This window comes from Gymnoscopelus braueri (assembly GCF_963280865.1).
Source record: "Gymnoscopelus braueri genome assembly, chromosome: 20".
NCBI lineage: Eukaryota > Metazoa > Chordata > Actinopteri > Myctophiformes > Myctophidae > Gymnoscopelus > Gymnoscopelus braueri.
In genome coordinates this window covers 1541086-1559938 of record NC_137622.1, presented here as the reverse complement: position 1 = coordinate 1559938, position 18853 = coordinate 1541086, and the positions used below count along the sequence as shown (strand labels likewise).

The 18853-nt window shown below is 41.0% G+C and overlaps 2 protein-coding genes across 3 annotated transcripts in view; one reads left to right on the top strand and one right to left on the bottom strand.

Annotated features, from left to right (window-relative positions):
- ergic1 (endoplasmic reticulum-golgi intermediate compartment 1) overlaps positions 1-14352 on the bottom strand; it is a 36179-nt gene extending 21827 nt beyond the window's left edge. Inside the window, exons 1-2 of the mRNA XM_080416483.1 lie at positions 14224-14352; positions 3432-3493 (exon numbers count right to left, since the gene is read on the bottom strand). Coding sequence (XP_080272609.1) covers positions 3432-3493; positions 14224-14243 — 82 coding nt within the window. The 5' untranslated portion in view covers positions 14244-14352. The remainder of the gene's footprint in view (positions 1-3431; positions 3494-14223) is intronic.
- Positions 1-18853, top strand: part of flt4 (fms related receptor tyrosine kinase 4) — a 281476-nt gene that overhangs the window by 183585 nt on the left and 79038 nt on the right. The window lies entirely within an intron of this gene.

Genomic DNA, 18853 nt, shown 5'->3' with positions numbered 1-18853 from the left:
TTTCTCATGTCAAAGACTCCCTTTTTAATATGGATGTGTATGCAGACCCCCATCTGAAAATATTTTGTGCCAGGGACCCCAATACAAGATTACAGTTGTTAATTTTTTTTTAAATCATATTTGTCACATTATTTCACGACTTTTTGAAAATAGCAGATCTACAACTCACTACGGCATTCACGATTAGTGATTTTTTTAGCATTCGACTTATTCGACTTATATGTATTCGAATAATCGATTTGATTATTAAAATATATATATATTTTTTTAATTGGCCAATGGCATTGACGACTCGACTCAAGGAATGCAAGTCGACGTCAGGCTCCTCAACCGACGTGTCGACTTTTAGAGGACAGCCCTAGGCACAACCTCTCATACAGTATGAAATGATTTGACAACAATCAACCATGAATGGATTAGGAAAACTACCAACACCAGAGCTCACAGCTACGTGTCTGCTGTAGAAAAGCCATTGAAAAAAAAAATATATATATAATCGACTTTGATGTACAGTGGTCGAATAGTGGTTTGATAGTCGAATATTCGATTATTCTGTTAATGCCCTACAACTCACAACGCGTCACAATGCTACGCGTTGTGCTTGTAGAGCAGCCATTTTCAAATCGCCAATATAAGTTTTAAGTGTTTAAACTTAATTTGATGCTATATTAAGTAGTTTTGCTGCAGGCCCCCTGGAACCACCTCAAGGACCCCTGGGGATGCCCGGACCCCACTTTGAGAAACACTGGTCAAGACAACAAAGGTGTATGTCACTAAACTTTAAGGCCCAATTTGGGATTGTTTTGAACATGTAAATTGGACATATCTTAAACAGATTGATGTGTAGATGGAAAATATGCCATTTATTTTAGCTTTTTTTTGTTGATATATATTTTTTTTACACTTTCTGAAATTGTTTGAAAAGAATGTCGAATCTTTTTGACAATATAATGCCACATTTTTTTAAATAGCCGATCTACAAGCTCACAACGCCTCGCTTTATATTTATCTGTGGAACCGAGTCAAACTAACTCCTACATTCCAAGTGCTTATCAGGGTGGGGGGTCCCCAGTTCAAATATGATTATTTTTGGGGGGTCACAGCCTGAAAAGGTTGAGAACCACTGTATACAGTAATACGAGTTGACCTGCAGGGTGCAGGCAAGGCAGTGTAACTCCAACCTAAATACCTCAAATCAAGCCAATGCTCTCAGCCTGAGGCGATGGACTTAATGTAAACCAGGCAGGAAGGGAGTTGACAACATACAGGAATAACGCCCAATTTGGGTTGTATTTATTCAACTAGTACTGCTGATAAGTCAATGGAAACATCTCCAGGACATTTACACATGACTGATCAAGATCAATTCACAGATTTCAGAGGAAATCTTCACTGACAGCGTGATAATAGAGTAAACAAACCGCTTTGTCACCTGGGCTGGGCCGATGAGTAATCAAAATAAACAACTGATTGTGAAACTGAAACTCTGATCATTAAATAGTCAGTATCCTGACACACAGCTTATAATCAATACGATGAGTATACGATGACTTGTTGACAATGAACACCAAAAAATGTGACTTCTCAGGAAACCCTGATTTCAGATTTCCGGTGACAAGCTTTAATTTCCTGCAGCAACGATGAAAGAGTCTGTCATTAACATTCCTGGCACAGTGGTTGTACTACGACAAGCCCCGCCCTCCTCACTGTGACAGGTACTGTGTCTGTAAGTACCTAAAATACTAAGCTACTGGAACAATCTAACCTGTTCCAGTAAGCATTTAATCACTCTTTACCTGGGGCTAATGTTTTGTTCCATTTACAGTACATACAGACACACACACAAGGGCTTCCTTGCTTTCTTACCAACAGTGTTTGAAGTCTTTCTTTATGGCTGTGGGCAACACAAAGTTTTTAATTATTTAACATATTAAATAAAGTCAACCATTTGGCAAAGTGTTAAACTTAACAAGACTAAGGCCTCTAGCTTGATGGTTGCTGTTATTACTTTGAGTATGTTTCTTTTTTATTCATCCTGCAATCAGTGTATTACATTATGAGATATCATATCTTGTGTGCAAAAGTTGACTTTTTGGCGTGGAAGGCCTTGATGGATGGATGGGTGGCCTTGATGGATGGATGGGTGACCTTGATGGATGGATGTAAAACCGGGAAGGCATTTGTGTCATTTTGGATTTTAGCTATATATAAAATGATATATATATCTCAGAGTGGGGTCCGGGGGGGGGGGGGGGCATGAGTGTTCCAGGGGGTCCCCAGCTAAAGTAATTAATAAATATAGCATGTGCGCAAATCTTTGAATATATATATATTTTTAAACAGACATTTTTAACTCAAATCTTTGCTTCTGGAACAAAATATCCCTGGAACAAAATATTTTCAGACAGGGGTCCGCGGCCAAATACATATAATTTTGGGTGGTCCTTGACATTAAAAGGTTTTGGGCACCACTGGAATGGCAACATACGTTTTTTAGAAAACTGATATATATTATATTAAGGCCTATTCAGGCTTGGAAGTGTTGACCGACACGTCACACGACAGAAGTGACGTCAAAATGACCAAAAGCGTGTAGCGGAAGACGTCCACCACTACGGTGGATGCAGACGCTTCAGAAAATGTTGTGGACTCTTGATTGGTTGGGAGGACGACGAGATGCGAGAGAGACCATGTTCACTTCCTTGTTTACATTTTCTGGCGAGACTGTCGGCGAGTCACAGACAGTATGAAGCTCAAAGCTCAGAACACCGTTAGACGTGTCACATGTGGTGCGACGCGCCACTTGACACTTGTCCAACCATAAATCATGCTTTAGAGCCCTACTGCTAGTGCTAGTGGTACTAAAAACTAAAGTCTGTGTGGCTTGGTGCATTTCAAAGTAGGGTTTCAGTGCAACAAGAAAACTGTTTGTTTTTAAGTCTTCAGAGACTGAATTAAAAACTTAAAACATAAAGTTTCACTGTGTTTACGACCTTCTGAGGCCTGGAAATTAGAAAACACAGTTTTAGATGTTTTGTGTTGGCATCCATTGATTGTCAATGTGGGGACCAGGGGCCCCCAGGGGTCCTTGAGGGGGTTCCAAGGGTCCCCAGCTAAATGAATGATAGTTAGGAACCAAATGGTCCCTTATGGTTCTGTAACTCCGAGAGTGTTCCATGTACAAATTAACACTGAGGATTTTACAGCGTAGATTGGGGTCCAACAGATAAAAATCGTATCAAGTGTCGGTCCGTGGCTTTTTGATTGAATACTTTATTAGTCCGAAATGTAAACAGCACGTGTGGTACAGTAAGACATTGAGGCTAAAAGGATAACACAAATCCTGGGGACTTCAATTCATCAACACCTAATGCATTATCAACCTGGAGGGTCCTTGAAATTAGGAGCCCATGTGAAAGGCGGCTACTCACTGCATGCTCCTGTATACGTGGGCTGTGTGAGATCTTTTGGCACTTTCCTGTAGATATCCAATCTGAGGAAAAATACAAGAGAAGACAGAGAGAGTGAGTGAGTGTATGTGTGTGTGTGTCTGTGAACAGTGAGTAGAAATATTAGAAACGCTATGTAAACACCATGCACTCCTTGGCTGAGAAAAAGAGTACATTCTGTACTCAGTAGACTGTGATATTACGGAACAGTAGTGGAATGTTAGGTCTGGAACGAGGCCATTATATACACACCCACATGCAAGCGCACGCGCGCGGACACACACACGGACACACACACACACCAATCTTTTTACTGGGTTACACCTCTTCCGCTGGATTCCTGTCCTAGATCTGTGACCCTACCACAACAAACCTCTACATACACACACAGCAGCAGGGAAGGATTACATTCACAGAGGGAGAGGCAGCCGTAGCCTCCAGGTCTCGGGAGCGTGCTTGTTGTGACCACAAGGTTGCTGGTTCAATTCCACCGGACTGCCATGGTAAAAAAAAAGAATCTGTGCGGGGAAGTGAATCAGTAACGCTCACCGTTCCCCTCTATTCCCAGCGTAGAAGTGTCCTTGAGCAAAGCACTTGGCCCTGAACTGCTGCAGCCTATCTGCTCAATGGCAGACAGTACTTAAGACTTAAGTACAGTGTTAAGACTAAATACAGTATTAAGTCTTAATAAACACAATATCAATACTTATTAATTGCAAAATTAAGACTTATTGATGTGCGTGAACGAACGCAGCACCTGTAAACCTGTGATGTGACAATAAAGTTGCTTCTGATTGCAGTATTTACTTATTCATTACAATATTAAGACTCATTAAGTTACAGTATTAAGTATTATTATTAATAATAGTATTAAGTATTTATAAAACTGTGGTTGCACTGGGCAGCTCCCAGGCGTCAGTGTGCGTAGCTTCAAATGATGGGCTCTTTGGTTTTCACCATTATTTTATTGTACTGCGTAATGCATGGGTGAAGATGACAGCGTCTCACTGTACTATACTGTACTGGGGTCAGAGCCCAATCCTGCAGGCAGCTCAATTTACAGTATAAGGGCACGATATTTTTGGCAAATGAATACGAGCTTGTAAATCGAACCATGAAAAAAATTCAGAAACCGACATGGTCGGCCGCTGTCCAACTTCCCCTCCTGTGAAACGCTGCCATTACCTATTTGGGGATAATTAAAATAAACCTTCACGCTACTCAACAGCTAAACTATTTCTGCTCACAGGCTCTGAGCCGCCGTGCGCATGGCCTTTTTGGGAAATGAAAGATTTTACACACACACACACACACACACACACACACACACACACACACACACACACACACACACACACACACACACACACACACACACACACACACACACACACACACACACACACACACACACACACACACACACACACACACACAGCTATTTTATGAATGCCATTTTAACAATTTTGTGGACCGGCTATTTTCGGTGTAAATCCGACATAACTCCCAACTCCAACCCCTAAACATAACTTCTAACTGCCTAATCCCTACCTGTATATTTCCCTAATTAACTCTTAAGAATATTTTTTTAACCATGAACTACCATTTCTCGTGTAAGGACCAGGAAAATGGGTCTCAATTCTCAAATTCTACTATACTTGCGGGGACATGTGGCCCTCACAACACAAGTATAGTCTCACTCACACACACACACACACACACACGCACACATCTTCTCCCCTTATCTCCTTCCAAAACACTCACATCTGTGCACATTTCTTCCAGTGAGCGCTGCCATGCATGCGGTGAAATAATCGCCGCTGACGCAATGCGGAGGGGTGGGGGGGGGGGAAGTAGTGAGGGTGGGAGGGTTTCCTGTGGAGGCCCACACCCCGCCGCTTTGGCCTGTTTGGTCTCTCCACTACCACCTTCAATAACCCCCCCCGCCCCCTCCCTGCTTCACAAGACCCCCTCTGCCACACCCCGGGCCCACCCATCCTCCTTCATTCTCTACCCACCGCTGGTTCTCAAACTGGGGTCCTTGATTGGGGGTTCCAGGGTGTTACTTTTTAAAGAAATATGTCCTGATGAAGGTCTAATGATCGAAACGTTGACTTAATGAGGAGACAAGTTCCAGACAGTGTGCAGGACTTAACTAGGGCTGTCACCATTATGACATTTTACTATAAAAATTACATTTGTTTGTTTTTTAGGCTTCGTGAACAAAAGTTGCACAGAGCGTGCCCGGACCGCTGGCCTAGCGGTCCGGGCACCTAGGGCCTGACAGCGTATCGCGGGTTTGAGTCCCGATCCCGACGACCTTTACTGCGTGTCACTCCCCGTCTCTCTCTCCCTCAGTCTATATACTGTATACTATCAATAAAGGCCGAAAAAGCCAAAGAAATATATTAAAATTAAAAAAAAAGAACTTGCACAGGGCAGATATGACAATATTATTATTTTTATAATTAAAAATAAACCTCAATAGTGGAAATAGCCGTTCTACAAGCTCAAAACGCACTGCATCGACTATTTCCACCATTCCACCAAATAAAATAATTGCGATTATCTCTAATAATTGCAATTAGGCGATTATGTGATAATTGTGACAGGCCTATGAGGGACCTCTTTCTTTGATATTTGATATCAAAGATATCCTTTGTGAACATTTGGACCTTCATGTTTGTACCACCTGTCACTAACCTTTGGGGTCTGCATCGGCCCGCTTTTAAAAGTTTGGCAAAAATGTTGGCAAATCTTCTCTTATGGGGGTCTCTGGAACATCTTTTCAGATGGGGGTCCATATATACATTTGGGGGGCGGGGCTTTGACATGAAAGTGTTAAGAGAACCACTGAACTACACTACCTGAACTCTAATGAGGGCTGCAATTCATGTGTCAATTATTTGCCCCCTGATTATTCAATTAATCTGTGTGTTTAATCTGGGCCACAAAGTGATGGTAAAATGACTTAAGGTCACTAATAAATGCTCAGTCAGTTATCTGAACCCAGGCAGGCGCAGCAGTCAAAAGACTTTTCATTTTATCATATACAACAAAGGCAAGCATTAACATTTGGTTAAGTTGTAAATAGCGCTTATCATAAATATTTAGATACATCACTGAAGACATACAAACATTTTGTTCGATACAATTTTCTGTTGATCGATTCATCAATTAATGGTTTCATTTCTAACCAAGCATTCTTTCCATACCCACACAGAACCCTGTGCCTGTTGGCATTAGGAGCATTAGCCTGGCAAGATATGGAGGGCATTGCAGACCCCTGTGGTTTACGGCAGTGGTTCTCAACCTTTTCAGGCCGTGATCCCCCAAAATTATCATATATTTGAACTGGGGACCCCCTACCCTGATAAGCACTTGAAATGTAGGAGTTGCGGTATAACATTTTGTTTGACTCAGTTCCACAGAGAAATATTATGAAAATAGAAGATCTACAAGCTCACAACGCCTCATGTTGCGAGGCGATGTGAGCTTGTAGATCGGCTATTTTCACAACTGTTGCCTCTTTCTTATATTATGTGACAATTTGGCCGATGTTTGACCAGTATAGTTTGTTGATTACTTTTGATGCAGTAATGTGATTTTTCTTTTGTCTTTCTTTTAATTTGAGGTATTAAAAAGTCCTTAAATTGTCACTTTAGTGTCATCTGGGAACCCAACCCCCCCCAAAAAAAAAATCATGTGGGGACTCTCCTGGGGTCCCGACCCACCGGTTGAGAACCACTGGTTTACGGGACGAGCTGTTATGTACCAGAGGTTGAAGATGACTGGACCACCTCACATCCTGACTGTGGAACACTAGTGTTTACACGCACAAATCTCCTTCTTTCATCCACTGACCCCAGACAATCGGTCAAGTGATGACCTAAAATAAATATTATTTTAGAAGAAATGTGGCTCTTACCTTTAAAGGACAGGAAGAAGCCAGCAAGACATTTTTGGATATATATTTTTTTAAGCAGCACATGACCTGTGTGCTCACGCCGCAGCGCTTATGAATTCACTTAATGCTATGCGCTGTCTTTAGTCACAGTTAATGAGCTTGTTTTCTTGGTTCAAGAACATTGTGTCTTTATGAATCTTAATATGGACCCTGGAGAGATCATCTCTCGGCCCACTTTACTACCGGTTGCGTTTTGCAATTTCCTGAATTACGGTATACAACACCTCCCTCTTTCCACCACCTACAAACCAGCTTTGTTTTTCCCTTGGTGCTTCATTATGGGGGGGGGCAGTCTTTCATTAATGGTGTGGACAGTGTGTTCCTGCATCTCTTTAGCAACACCAAAGGAACATGAAAGCACATGACTGCTTTCCAAAGAGAACGAGACCTTAGCAAATTTACAAAACTGAACAAATGGGTCACAGCGGAGTGACAGAGTGACAGATCAGGACACTGATGGTCTTAAATTTTGAAAAAGGAACACATGTTCTTTTGTCCAGTTCCTGAAAAGTAACAGTTTTGGACATATGAGGTTTCCACCCCACAGTGACGAAATGCACCATTTATGTACCATTTGACCCATAGAGCAGGGTTTAGAGCAGCCGAAGGTTTAAAACAGTGATTCTCAACGACTCCCAGTTTGATATGCATTAGGCCACTGATACTATTTTTTATCTCTGGCACCCCTATCTACAATGACAAATCCTCAGTGTTTTATTGAACTCTGAGAGTGTACAAACGCAGACCTGTAAGGGTCCGCTCCATTTTGACACCTTGTGGTCCCTGGACCCGACGTTGACTACCGGGACTCCCCATGTCTTTGGTGTGTCACCCAGGTTGCGCCTAAACCCTAACATTAAACTTCACAAAAACTAAACCTAACCTTAACCCTAACCTCACAAACACTATGCCTAAACCTAACCTTAACCCTAACCTCACAAACACTATGCCTAAACCTAACCTTAACCCTAACCCTAACCTCACAAACACTATGTCTAAACCTAACCTTAACACTACCACCGCCAGGCCCGTAGCCTACGGGCCGATAAATCCAACCGTAAAGCGCTGATCCCGTAGCCTACGGGCTGTGGTGCTTTTTCCTTTTTTTCAGAAAAAAAAATTTTTTCTCAATTTTCTATACGGCACATTTCATTGTAACACTACCGGAAACGGAATTATTCGGGATCACGTTTTGCCGATCCCGTCGGCCTCCATTCTAAAACGCACACTAAAACGCCATTTTCTTCGATTGTAGTTTTTCTCCTCGCTGATCACTGTTTAACATAAACCGTTCTAACTACAACATGGCGGCTCCGTTTGACACGTGGTTTTCACTGGTAGACGCAGGGAGATCTCCGCGATGTATACAAACAGTGCACAGCTCAATCTTAAGGATTTTAACGAGGTCTATGGCGACGTGAAAAAAACAAAAAACAACAATAAAACGTTGGCACTGGTGAGTACATTATGAGATTAACCTCTGGCGGTCAATGTGTTAACCCTAACCTCACAAACACTATGCCTAAACCTAAACCTAACCTTAACCCTAACCTCACAAACACTATGCCTAAACATAACAGAAATATTGCCTAAACCGAACCTCAAAACCCTGTCCACCTGGGCGAAACACTGAGATAAGAGACTCTCCTGTTGAGTACCAGTGGTTTAACCCATTTAGACCTGAGGCCGATTCTACAAACGCTGTCTAAATCCTAACCTAAGTTTTCAGAAAAACTTCTTTTTTTATTATGTTGCTATTATATCAATAATAACTAATGTGACACAGGTGTTGTCCTGGATTGAAAGGTATAACAACGTATAGGTTTAACAGGACTAAGCAACAGTTTGGTGCAGGGGGAAGTCGAGTTGAAAATGTAAAGACGATTACCCGAATCGTCGTCATTAATGACATCAGCCTGTATGTTTTTAATGGGACAGGGCTATCAAAGTAAGAATCTTAAAGTAGAATCTTATTTGGGTTGTCAGCAAGTAGTACATCAAGTACGTCGTACATTAAAGGAATACACTCTCGTCTTTTCAGCCTCATCATGTATTTGTTAGTAGAAGCAAGTAGAAGCAATAATGATTCATACGTGGTGATCAGTCTGTCAATGCTCTCTCTCTGTATCGTCAAGGGAGCAAACTGAAAGCTCCACAGACATCACAAACTACAGTCATTTTCCACTCTGCGACAAAGGGCCAACTATGGGTAAGTAGGTCGGGAGAGGCTTATTGTCGGTATCAGCCGATAACGCGGGGGTCTGTCCCCGTTACAATGCGCTAGACCCCTGGGAGATGGATTGCTGAGGTGGAGCGCCACACCTACTGTACCATCAGCTCCCACCGCACGACTTGCCACATCCAAACCGTGCTACTCATACGCTGAGTTGGCAGAACGAACCCATGACCTTGTGGTCCAAAACCGACTGAACAACCCGGACACAACTATGGGTAGGCATGTCACAATTACATCAAATTGAATGATCGCAATTATTTGAGCTAATAACAATTATTTTTGCATAACTGTCAGAATCGTTTCCACTCACCTATATAAATAAATCTTTTGAAAAGTGTTCGTACATTTTCAGAAGATGTACAAGCTCACATCGCGTTGTGTGCAACGCATTGTGAGCTTGTAGTTTTCGGGGGAAAAAAGGACACAGTGAAGCCATCACAATACTTTATACAGCATTTACAAGCGATGGTCAAAAGTCACTTGTTTTCCGAAGTCAACTGGTCAGTGGGCTGTCTGAAAGATTAGTCGTCTAACAGGTCTTAAGGAAGCACTGCTGTATATATTATGCAGCATGGCATGGGTCTTCAACAGGCGGTCCTGAACCCCTAGGGGGTCCTGAAAGTTACTACCCAATCTTGTATGCTAGAAGAAACCTTTTTTTTTTTACATTAAATGTCTGAGAATACACATTATACATACATGCAATATATTAATAGAAAAGATGTTTAAACAAACAAAAACAACACTGATGAAAGTGCTATCAAACTAGCCCGGAAACCAGACGAATCTGCCACCGATAAAGAATAATAGCCCTGGGCCTGTAACCGGCTCTTGGAAATGAATCTTCCACACCGAAGTTCCAGACTAATATCTATGCACGCAGTGATATTAGTCTAGCCATGCCAGGCTATTATCAAACAAGTCTATGAAGCTGTTTGGGCCAAACTATTTGGGTCAGATTATATGAAAATGATATGCCTTTCCAAGTTTCCATAGATAAATTAACCAATATTTAGGGCTGTCTCCTCATAATAAATTAATCACTAATCGGCAAAGACTTTATTCGTTGATTGGTCATTTTTGTATGCTTTTTTCCCGTACATCTCGTCAATTCTAGATATGCCCCTTTATTTCTGCCAGTCTATGACTTTCAATAGACATCACTGTGAAATCATTAGAAATCAAAATTCAGTTCTGCTCTCTGGCTGGTCTCTAAATCAATAAGTCAATTTATTTTTTTCCAATTTCCTCTTACTGACTTTTAGTTCTTAATTGAGGACAACCCTACCAATACATATCACATCATGGTGTATGGCCGTAGATTAGTGGGTAGAGAGGCTGTCTGGCAATCAAAAGGTCACAACCTGATCTATGTGATGAAATATCCCTGAGCAAGACCCCAGACAGTTATCTGGTCTAGTAAGTGTCTGTTAACTGTGGACTAATTGACAGTTATCTGGTTTAGTTGGTGTCTGTTAACTGTGGAATAACTGACAGTTATCTGGTTTAGTTGGTGTCTGTTAACTGTGGACTAACTGACAGTTATCTGGTTTAGTTGGTGTCTGTTAACTGTGGACTAACTGACAGTTATCTGGTTTAGTTGGTGTCTGTTAACTGTGGACTAACAGACAGTTATCTGGGTTAGGTAACTTGTTAACTCTTGACTATCTGACAGTTATCTGGGTTAGTGTCTGTTGACTCCCTTGGGTGCAACCAACGTTCACCTCAACAGTGTTTGTGGAGGGCATTCACGCACCATTTCCCCGTCCTGTTAAATTAGTTTGAGGTGACAAATAAGTAAATGTTAGTTGTGTGCCAATATCCTGCCCGTGGTTTGCTTTAGGGTGTGTACACTATGTACACGTATATATACGACTGTTTCAAGACCTGCACCTGCACACATGTAAATCTTGTCCTGGTTTGTCCGGGACTGTCCCGGTTTCAAGCTGGGTGTCCCAAGTCCTGAGTCCTGACACATATCTGGACAACACTATCTTTACAACCAAATTGTCCCAGTTTTCACCACAATTAAAATATAATAATAATAATAATAATAATAGTATACTTGTTTTCAGAGCTTACATAGATGCTTATGAATTATTAACATACTATTATCCATGGCGTGTCACTAGGTGTACTAAATGCTGATACAATTGTCCCCCATCCTGATGAAAATGGTGCATGCTTAGTGCTTACGTGCGCATAAACGTGGAACGTGCATGAACGTGCGCTTCATTAATTAACCACTTTCAACCTGGTGCCTATATTCTGCACATATCATAGGCTTTTTAAACGTTTTTCTTCTTGTAATAGCACATCTACAAGCTCACACAACACGTCACATCAGCCTTGTAGATCTGCAATTTTTGCCGCACCACACCATCATACAACAAAGTATATAATAGGGCTTAAGTGGTTAAGGGTCCCGGTTTGGGGCTTTGAAAATGGCCACCCTACGTATTTGTAGTCCATATATTTAGAAAGGAAAGGAACCGGAGACTCTCAGTCAGACCTTAGAGCCTAGTTACCTTGCTTGAAGCAGTTTATTGTTTTTGCATGCCATTTACATGACCATTTGCCTTGTCGTTTGTTAACTAGGGCTCATGACAGAGCAACTGATAAATGCCTAACTTAATGTAAATAGTAATTGTTATGCAAAGCGAGTGGGTGGTTGCTGTCTATTATCTAAATACACACTGTATGTGTAGTAGATTACACATACTATTGTTGTTACTATTGTTACTGTGTACCTTGACTCTCTTTCTCTCTCTCTTTCACCCTACCACAGTCAAGGCAGGTGGCCGCTTTGCTCTATCCACCTGTTTACGCGGGAATTTACTGGGGCACAGGCCCTATGCACAGGCCTGGAGGGGGACATATCCGGTGGAGGCACTGCATATGTATAGCTAGCTATGCCTAAATCTAACCTTAACCCTGACCTCAGTAAAACTATGCCTAAACCCCTAAACCTAACCCTAACCTCAGTAAGACTATGCCTAAACCTAACCCTAACCTCAGTAAAACTATGCCTGCCAGGGAGCCAATCAGACAGGTAAGGCGGATCTATATCCTATAACGCTGTCGTTGGTGGGATTCATAATCACGCGGAACGGACGCCCACTCCGCTGGAAACTTGTGGATATGTAAAGTGTTCTGAGACGACTTGTCGTGATATGGTACAATAATAAAAACTGGACTGCATTGAGGGACACACCATGGGTCAAGGTCGATACAGATACCAACGTTTAAAAGAAGAATTTGGCCGACAGCCGATGCCAATGTTTCGTGCCAATTAATTCCTTCTTTTGTGCCAGGGAAACAAATAAATCTTCATGCTATAAAAAAAAGAATTGTTTAAACGTATCTTTTTAGCCCTTCCTCACAGTCACACAATGTTTTAATGAGCACAGATTCAATCATATACAACAGATAAGCATTGGCCCCTGGCATCGGTGAAAGTCATCTTATTTCCTGATTATCTGGGTTAGTCAACAAGGTAACGATCAGCCGATACCAATGTACAGCTAATTAATCAGTGCATCCCTAATTGAATCCCTAATTGACATACAGTGACAGGGACAGTGTGAATGAGAGCAGCCAATACACAGAAATGTGTGTATCGTGTAGACAGCCACCCAGCAACAATACACAAGTTCGGATGACCTGAAAGCGGTGGGGGGCCAACATTCCCCCCGACCCATTCCTGTGAGTTTGGAACACTGATCATCAGAGGGGAGTTTGGGATGTAAAGCAGTGGTTCTCCAACATTTTCATGTCAAGGACCCCCAACCCAAATGAAGATGTGTTTTGCCACAGACCCCCATCTGAAAAGATGTTGTCCCCATAGCAGAGGATTTTATATAAAAACCTTTCAGAATGAATCCCATTTTTCTTTTATTCTATAGATATGTAATACAGAGAGATGGAACTGTTTGAATCAATACTGCTAGAAGTGGTTCCTGCCAGTGGTGTAAAGTAACTAAGTACATTTACTCAAGTGCTGTGCAATTTTGAGGTACTTTTACTTAAATGGAGTATTTCCAATTTTCAGTACTTTCACTTCTACTCCACTACATCTCAGAGGCAAATATTGTACTTTAACTCCACAACTATTATTTGAAAACTTTAGTTACTAGTTACTTTGTAGATTTTTATTATTATCACCAAACATACATTAACCGCTTCAGCCCTTTGAAAATCTACATGTAGATCTGCTATTTTCAAAATATATACATTTGAAAACTTGAAATGGGACATTCTGCATGATGAATACTTGTACTTTTGGTACTTTAAGTACATTCTGATGCCAATACGTTTGTACTTTTACTCAAGTACATTTTGAATACCGGACTTTCACTTGTAACAGAGTATTTCTACAGTGCAGTAGGCTATTGATACTTGATAGATACTAGTAAAATAGTTGAGTACGTTTTCCACCACTGCTTGTAGGCGAAGAAACCAGTCTCAGTGCCAGCGTTGATTCATCCATGCACAACCCACGGACACACACACTCACATCAAATATCCGCGCACACCGACAGTGAGATGAACTAAAGCCCCATACTACTCACCTCCTCACATCGAAAGGCATGATGTTTGATAATGTAAAGCTATTGTCTAATCAACAGAATGAGCCTCAGCTGTGTTTCTTTCATCTACCGGGTGTTCATCATCAGTATTCAGTACCGGGTTGACGTCAGCTTAGGACGCTTTGCACGCGCTGATTGGCTGGATTTGGTTTCCTGTCAAACGTGATTCTGTTTCCTCTGTTCACCTAGCCCTGATACATGACTGACAGTCATGGATGAACTTCAACATGGGGTTTGCACTTTCTCCCCTTTTCACTTGAAAATCTACATAAACGTTCAAATTTCAAATATAAAGTGTTACAATTATGGATACGGATGTTACAATTATGTACGGGTCCCCAGAAGTACCCGTAGTTTCCGTATTGTTCAATAAAAAGCTTTTTAATATGATCGGTGGCCATTTTCTCCACATTTTCTCCACGCAAGTGACCCTATTGGTTGGGAGGTGTACTGCATTCTGATACATTATAACTCTATAAGAAAATGGCCACCAATCGGATTAAAATGTTTTTTGTTGAACAATACGGAAGATACGGGTACTTCTGAGGGCCCGTATATAATTAACATATAACATCCGTGGCCATGGGGTAAGCACTTTATATTTGAAATCTGAACATTTATGTAGATGTACCGGCCAAAAATGACAGATGGCTGTCTTGGATCCATGGCTACTGTTCACCACGACACACACACGCACGCCGTCTTGTATTTTGTTTTTTATGCGTGTATACACCATAGAGTTATAAGTATACACAAATATATATTTTAAAAATGAGTGTTAGGGCCAGTATTACTTTTAAAATGAAATATCCGAAAGAAGAAGAAGGGAAAAAAAGAAAAAGCAGCAAATACAGAAAGAAAAAAGAAAAGCCTTTCCGACTTGACGTGACTTGTAAATATAGGCTAATAATAATGACATAAGTAGGCTAAACAAGGAGTAAATAATCACCCAATATAGCTCCCAATAGGATTGAACTATTTCAATGAATAATAACAAGGATGATTTATTTGTGCATGTCGGTTCTACGTCACACCTACTGGCTATGGTTGACGCCCAGAAACGTCCTGAAAGAAATAGAAGATGCACATTGATACTGATATTGATATTGACCCCTGGAAGAGTCTGTGTACATCCACACTCTTCTAGTCAGTGCTGGAAGAAGTACTCTGATGTTTTACTGATACTTTTTACTAAGTAGGCTATAGCAAAACCACAGTATAAAACTTGTAGCTAAAAAAGTTTTTGATTATTGCAGTGGAGTGAAAAGTACAATTTGGAGTCGAACTGTAGAAGTATAAAGTATTGAAAATTGGACGTAGCCTACTCAAGTAAAATAAAAGTACCTTAAACTTTTAAGTACAGTATTTGAGTAAATGCACTTAGTTACTTTCCACCACTGTCTGCAGATACTGACATCACACTTCTTCTGCACTGGGTCTTAATGTGGGGGTCCTTAGGGGGTTCCAGGGGGTCCCAACTTAACTTCCCAAGTAAACCATGCATGGGGACCCTGGCATATATTATAGAGCCGCTATATTTGGGGGGGGGGGGGGGGGGGGGGCAGGGGAGAGCGGACCAAGTACAGAGCCGACCCTCACCTGAGCACTAGTTTACTATATAGAGGATTTGTGGTTAAATGATTGATAGTTAGGAATCACATGAACCCTGGTCTGCAATTCAAAGAGAAAAATAACCAAAATATATATTATAATTATTTATCAAAGTAGGCTATCAAATGGGGGGTATAATGGCATAATGCATATCAATCACTGATCATCTGACTGCGTGACCATGTAACCTAATAGCTTCCTTCTGGGACATAATGAAGATCCCTTTCTATCAAATACCACCATGATGAAGCTGACCATATTTACAGCATACATACATGCTGATGGGTAAGCACAGCTGAAGGTAATAGTGTGTGTGTGTGTGTGTGTGTGTGTGTGTGTGTGTGTGTGTGTGTGTGTGTGTGTGTGTGTGTGTGTGTGTGTGTGTGTGTGTGTGTGTGTGTGTGTTCCCTGAGGCATGCTGGGAAGTCCCTGCTGTCCAATGCACAACCTGGGACGCTACAATATTTAGGCTAATTTGCTTAGCTATGAACTCCTATATTAACCTAACTATGCACAATGCAAACATTTGTCTGTCTGTCTGTCCGTCTGTTTGTCTGTCTGTCTGCCTGCCTGCCTGTCTCTCACACCTCCATACATACAAAGAAACAAACACATCTGTCTGTCTGTCTGTCTGTCTGTCTGTCTGTCTGTCTGTGTGTGTGTGTGTGTGTGTGTGTGTGTGTGTGTGTGTGTGTGTGTGTGTGTGTGTGTGTGTGTGTGTGTGTGTGTGTGTGTGTGTGTGTGTGTGTGTGTGTGTGTGTGTGTGTGTGTGTGCGCGTGATAGAGAGAGAGAGAGCAGGTTTAAGAAGTTGTCAGAGGTGACAGCTGTCAGTATCACAGTTGTCACTTCCCATCTGACAGGTAAGTCGTGACAATCAACTTTGTCTTCAGTGACCTCACTGTGTGCACATCCCATTCCAATACACATACTAAGTACACTGTGGATAATTGGGTGGATTGATGTTACTTAAAAGAGTGATTCTCAACATGGGGGGTCCATGTCCTAATCTGCATATCAAACTGCGGGGTCCTTGAAATTGAGGCTTGAAAGACAGGTTGAGAATGTGTGTGTGTGTGTGTGTGTGTGTGTGTGTGTGTGTGTGTGTGTGTGTGTGTGTGTGTGTGTGTGTGTGTGTGTGTGTGTGTGTGTGTGTGTGTGTGTGTGTGTGTGTGTGTGTGTGTGTGTGTTTTATGTAGGTGTGATGAAGCATTAGCAGCCTCTGTTTAACTTAACTTCCTGCTTGCACACAGAAACACCTACATGCTTCATTTACCTGTCAAAATGTCTCCTTTGAAAGTGTCAATTTAATTAATTATGCAACAAGCTACTCTGTTTAATAATATAGGTTTCCCTCATTGTGCCTTCTACCTGTTGAAAAGTGGCTCGGACAATTGTTGTTCCCTGGGTGTAGCCTGTGTATTAAGCCAAACGAGACACATAAACCACATAAATGAATATGAAGACCTTTATCTAAAGTTACTCTAAGTCTGGTGACTCTGACAATATCAAGTTGTAACCCCCACCTTTATCAAATTCCAAATACGTAATCTTAAACGGTTATAGTAATTGACACATTCATTGGCTTTGGTTTCTGGAGTGGAAGCTGGTGGAAGTATTTTGAAACATTTGATGGTGTGACATGATACTGCAAAAACCCAATCTTGACAGCCAACTGGTTGAGAAACAGTGCAACTGAAGTGTCATTTGATTGCCACACCAATAGAAGCTATGTTTGACCTTTAGGTGACACTTGCTATTAAGCCTATGACTATAATGCATTATAAACATACACTACTTATAAATATAAAAAGCTCTCATAAATATTCAAAATACCTCATGACAATAATCATCACATTAGAAAGCATTGTATATTGACTCATAAAGTCTTATAATACTTCATAACTGCTGGACATTTCTTTGCAACAATCATATTGTATTGTATTAATTATCATAGTTATGATACATTATAATAATTGTATTATGCATGTGATGGCCACATGTGATGGCCACAAAAGTCGGTAAAACATGGTGGACATTTGTCTTTTTTGGTTTATTAATTTAGTTTATATTTATTTTCAGCACTACATGTCTCAAATCCGGGTTAGAAGAGGAAAGTTACATAGTGCAGCTTTAAAGTAGGCTACCCAATAACTACTTATAGGCATGTGACTTATACTCACTATAATGCATTATAACAGTAATTTAATATCATAATAATTAAAGCTATGAGAATTATAATTCACTATGATCCTATAGCCAAAAGAAAAACACAGAGTTGTTACCTAATAAAGGTAACAGCATTTTTTGCATTTGAAGACGGTGTGTGCGGGAGTTTCCTAATTTCTCCTCTCTTATGCACCTGTCGCTCAGTATAGGGTGCAAAAGGCTTGTATTTCAATAAATGCAAATTGAAATATCTGGACAAAGTTTTGTTGCATGTGTGAGGACAGGATCAGCTGTGTGGTTTCCCCCTGTGCGTATTCAGGGGTTGTCAATGGTGATGATAGTGACAGTAAACAGACTCAAATGACTGCAAATGACAACAGAGACATGGTTGAGGAAATACCTCAATGTCATCCATCGTTTCACTTCCCTTTCTGGACGAGAGCCACGGCTAATTACGCTCTAAAATGATGGGAATCAAAAACAGTAGTGACAGCAGTTTTATTTGCAGGCCTAAACATGTTCACACAGGAACAACAGAGTCTTGTGAGGACAATTGCACTGATGGATAATATCATAAATCTGAAGAGAATGTACTGTTTCCCATTATAGCATGTTAAACAGCCTGATAGAAGTTCATGAATAAATCTGACAAGCTGTTCCCAACACTTGAGGGTTGAGGCCTTTATGTTTATAATAATTGTCAGTAATGACAAAATGCAACGTTAATGATTGAATAGTGAGAAAAATTGTACAGGGGGGAAAAGAGAGTAGTTTGAAAAACATTTAGAATACATTAGTAAATTCCCATTATGCTACAGATCCACAAAGGCTCCA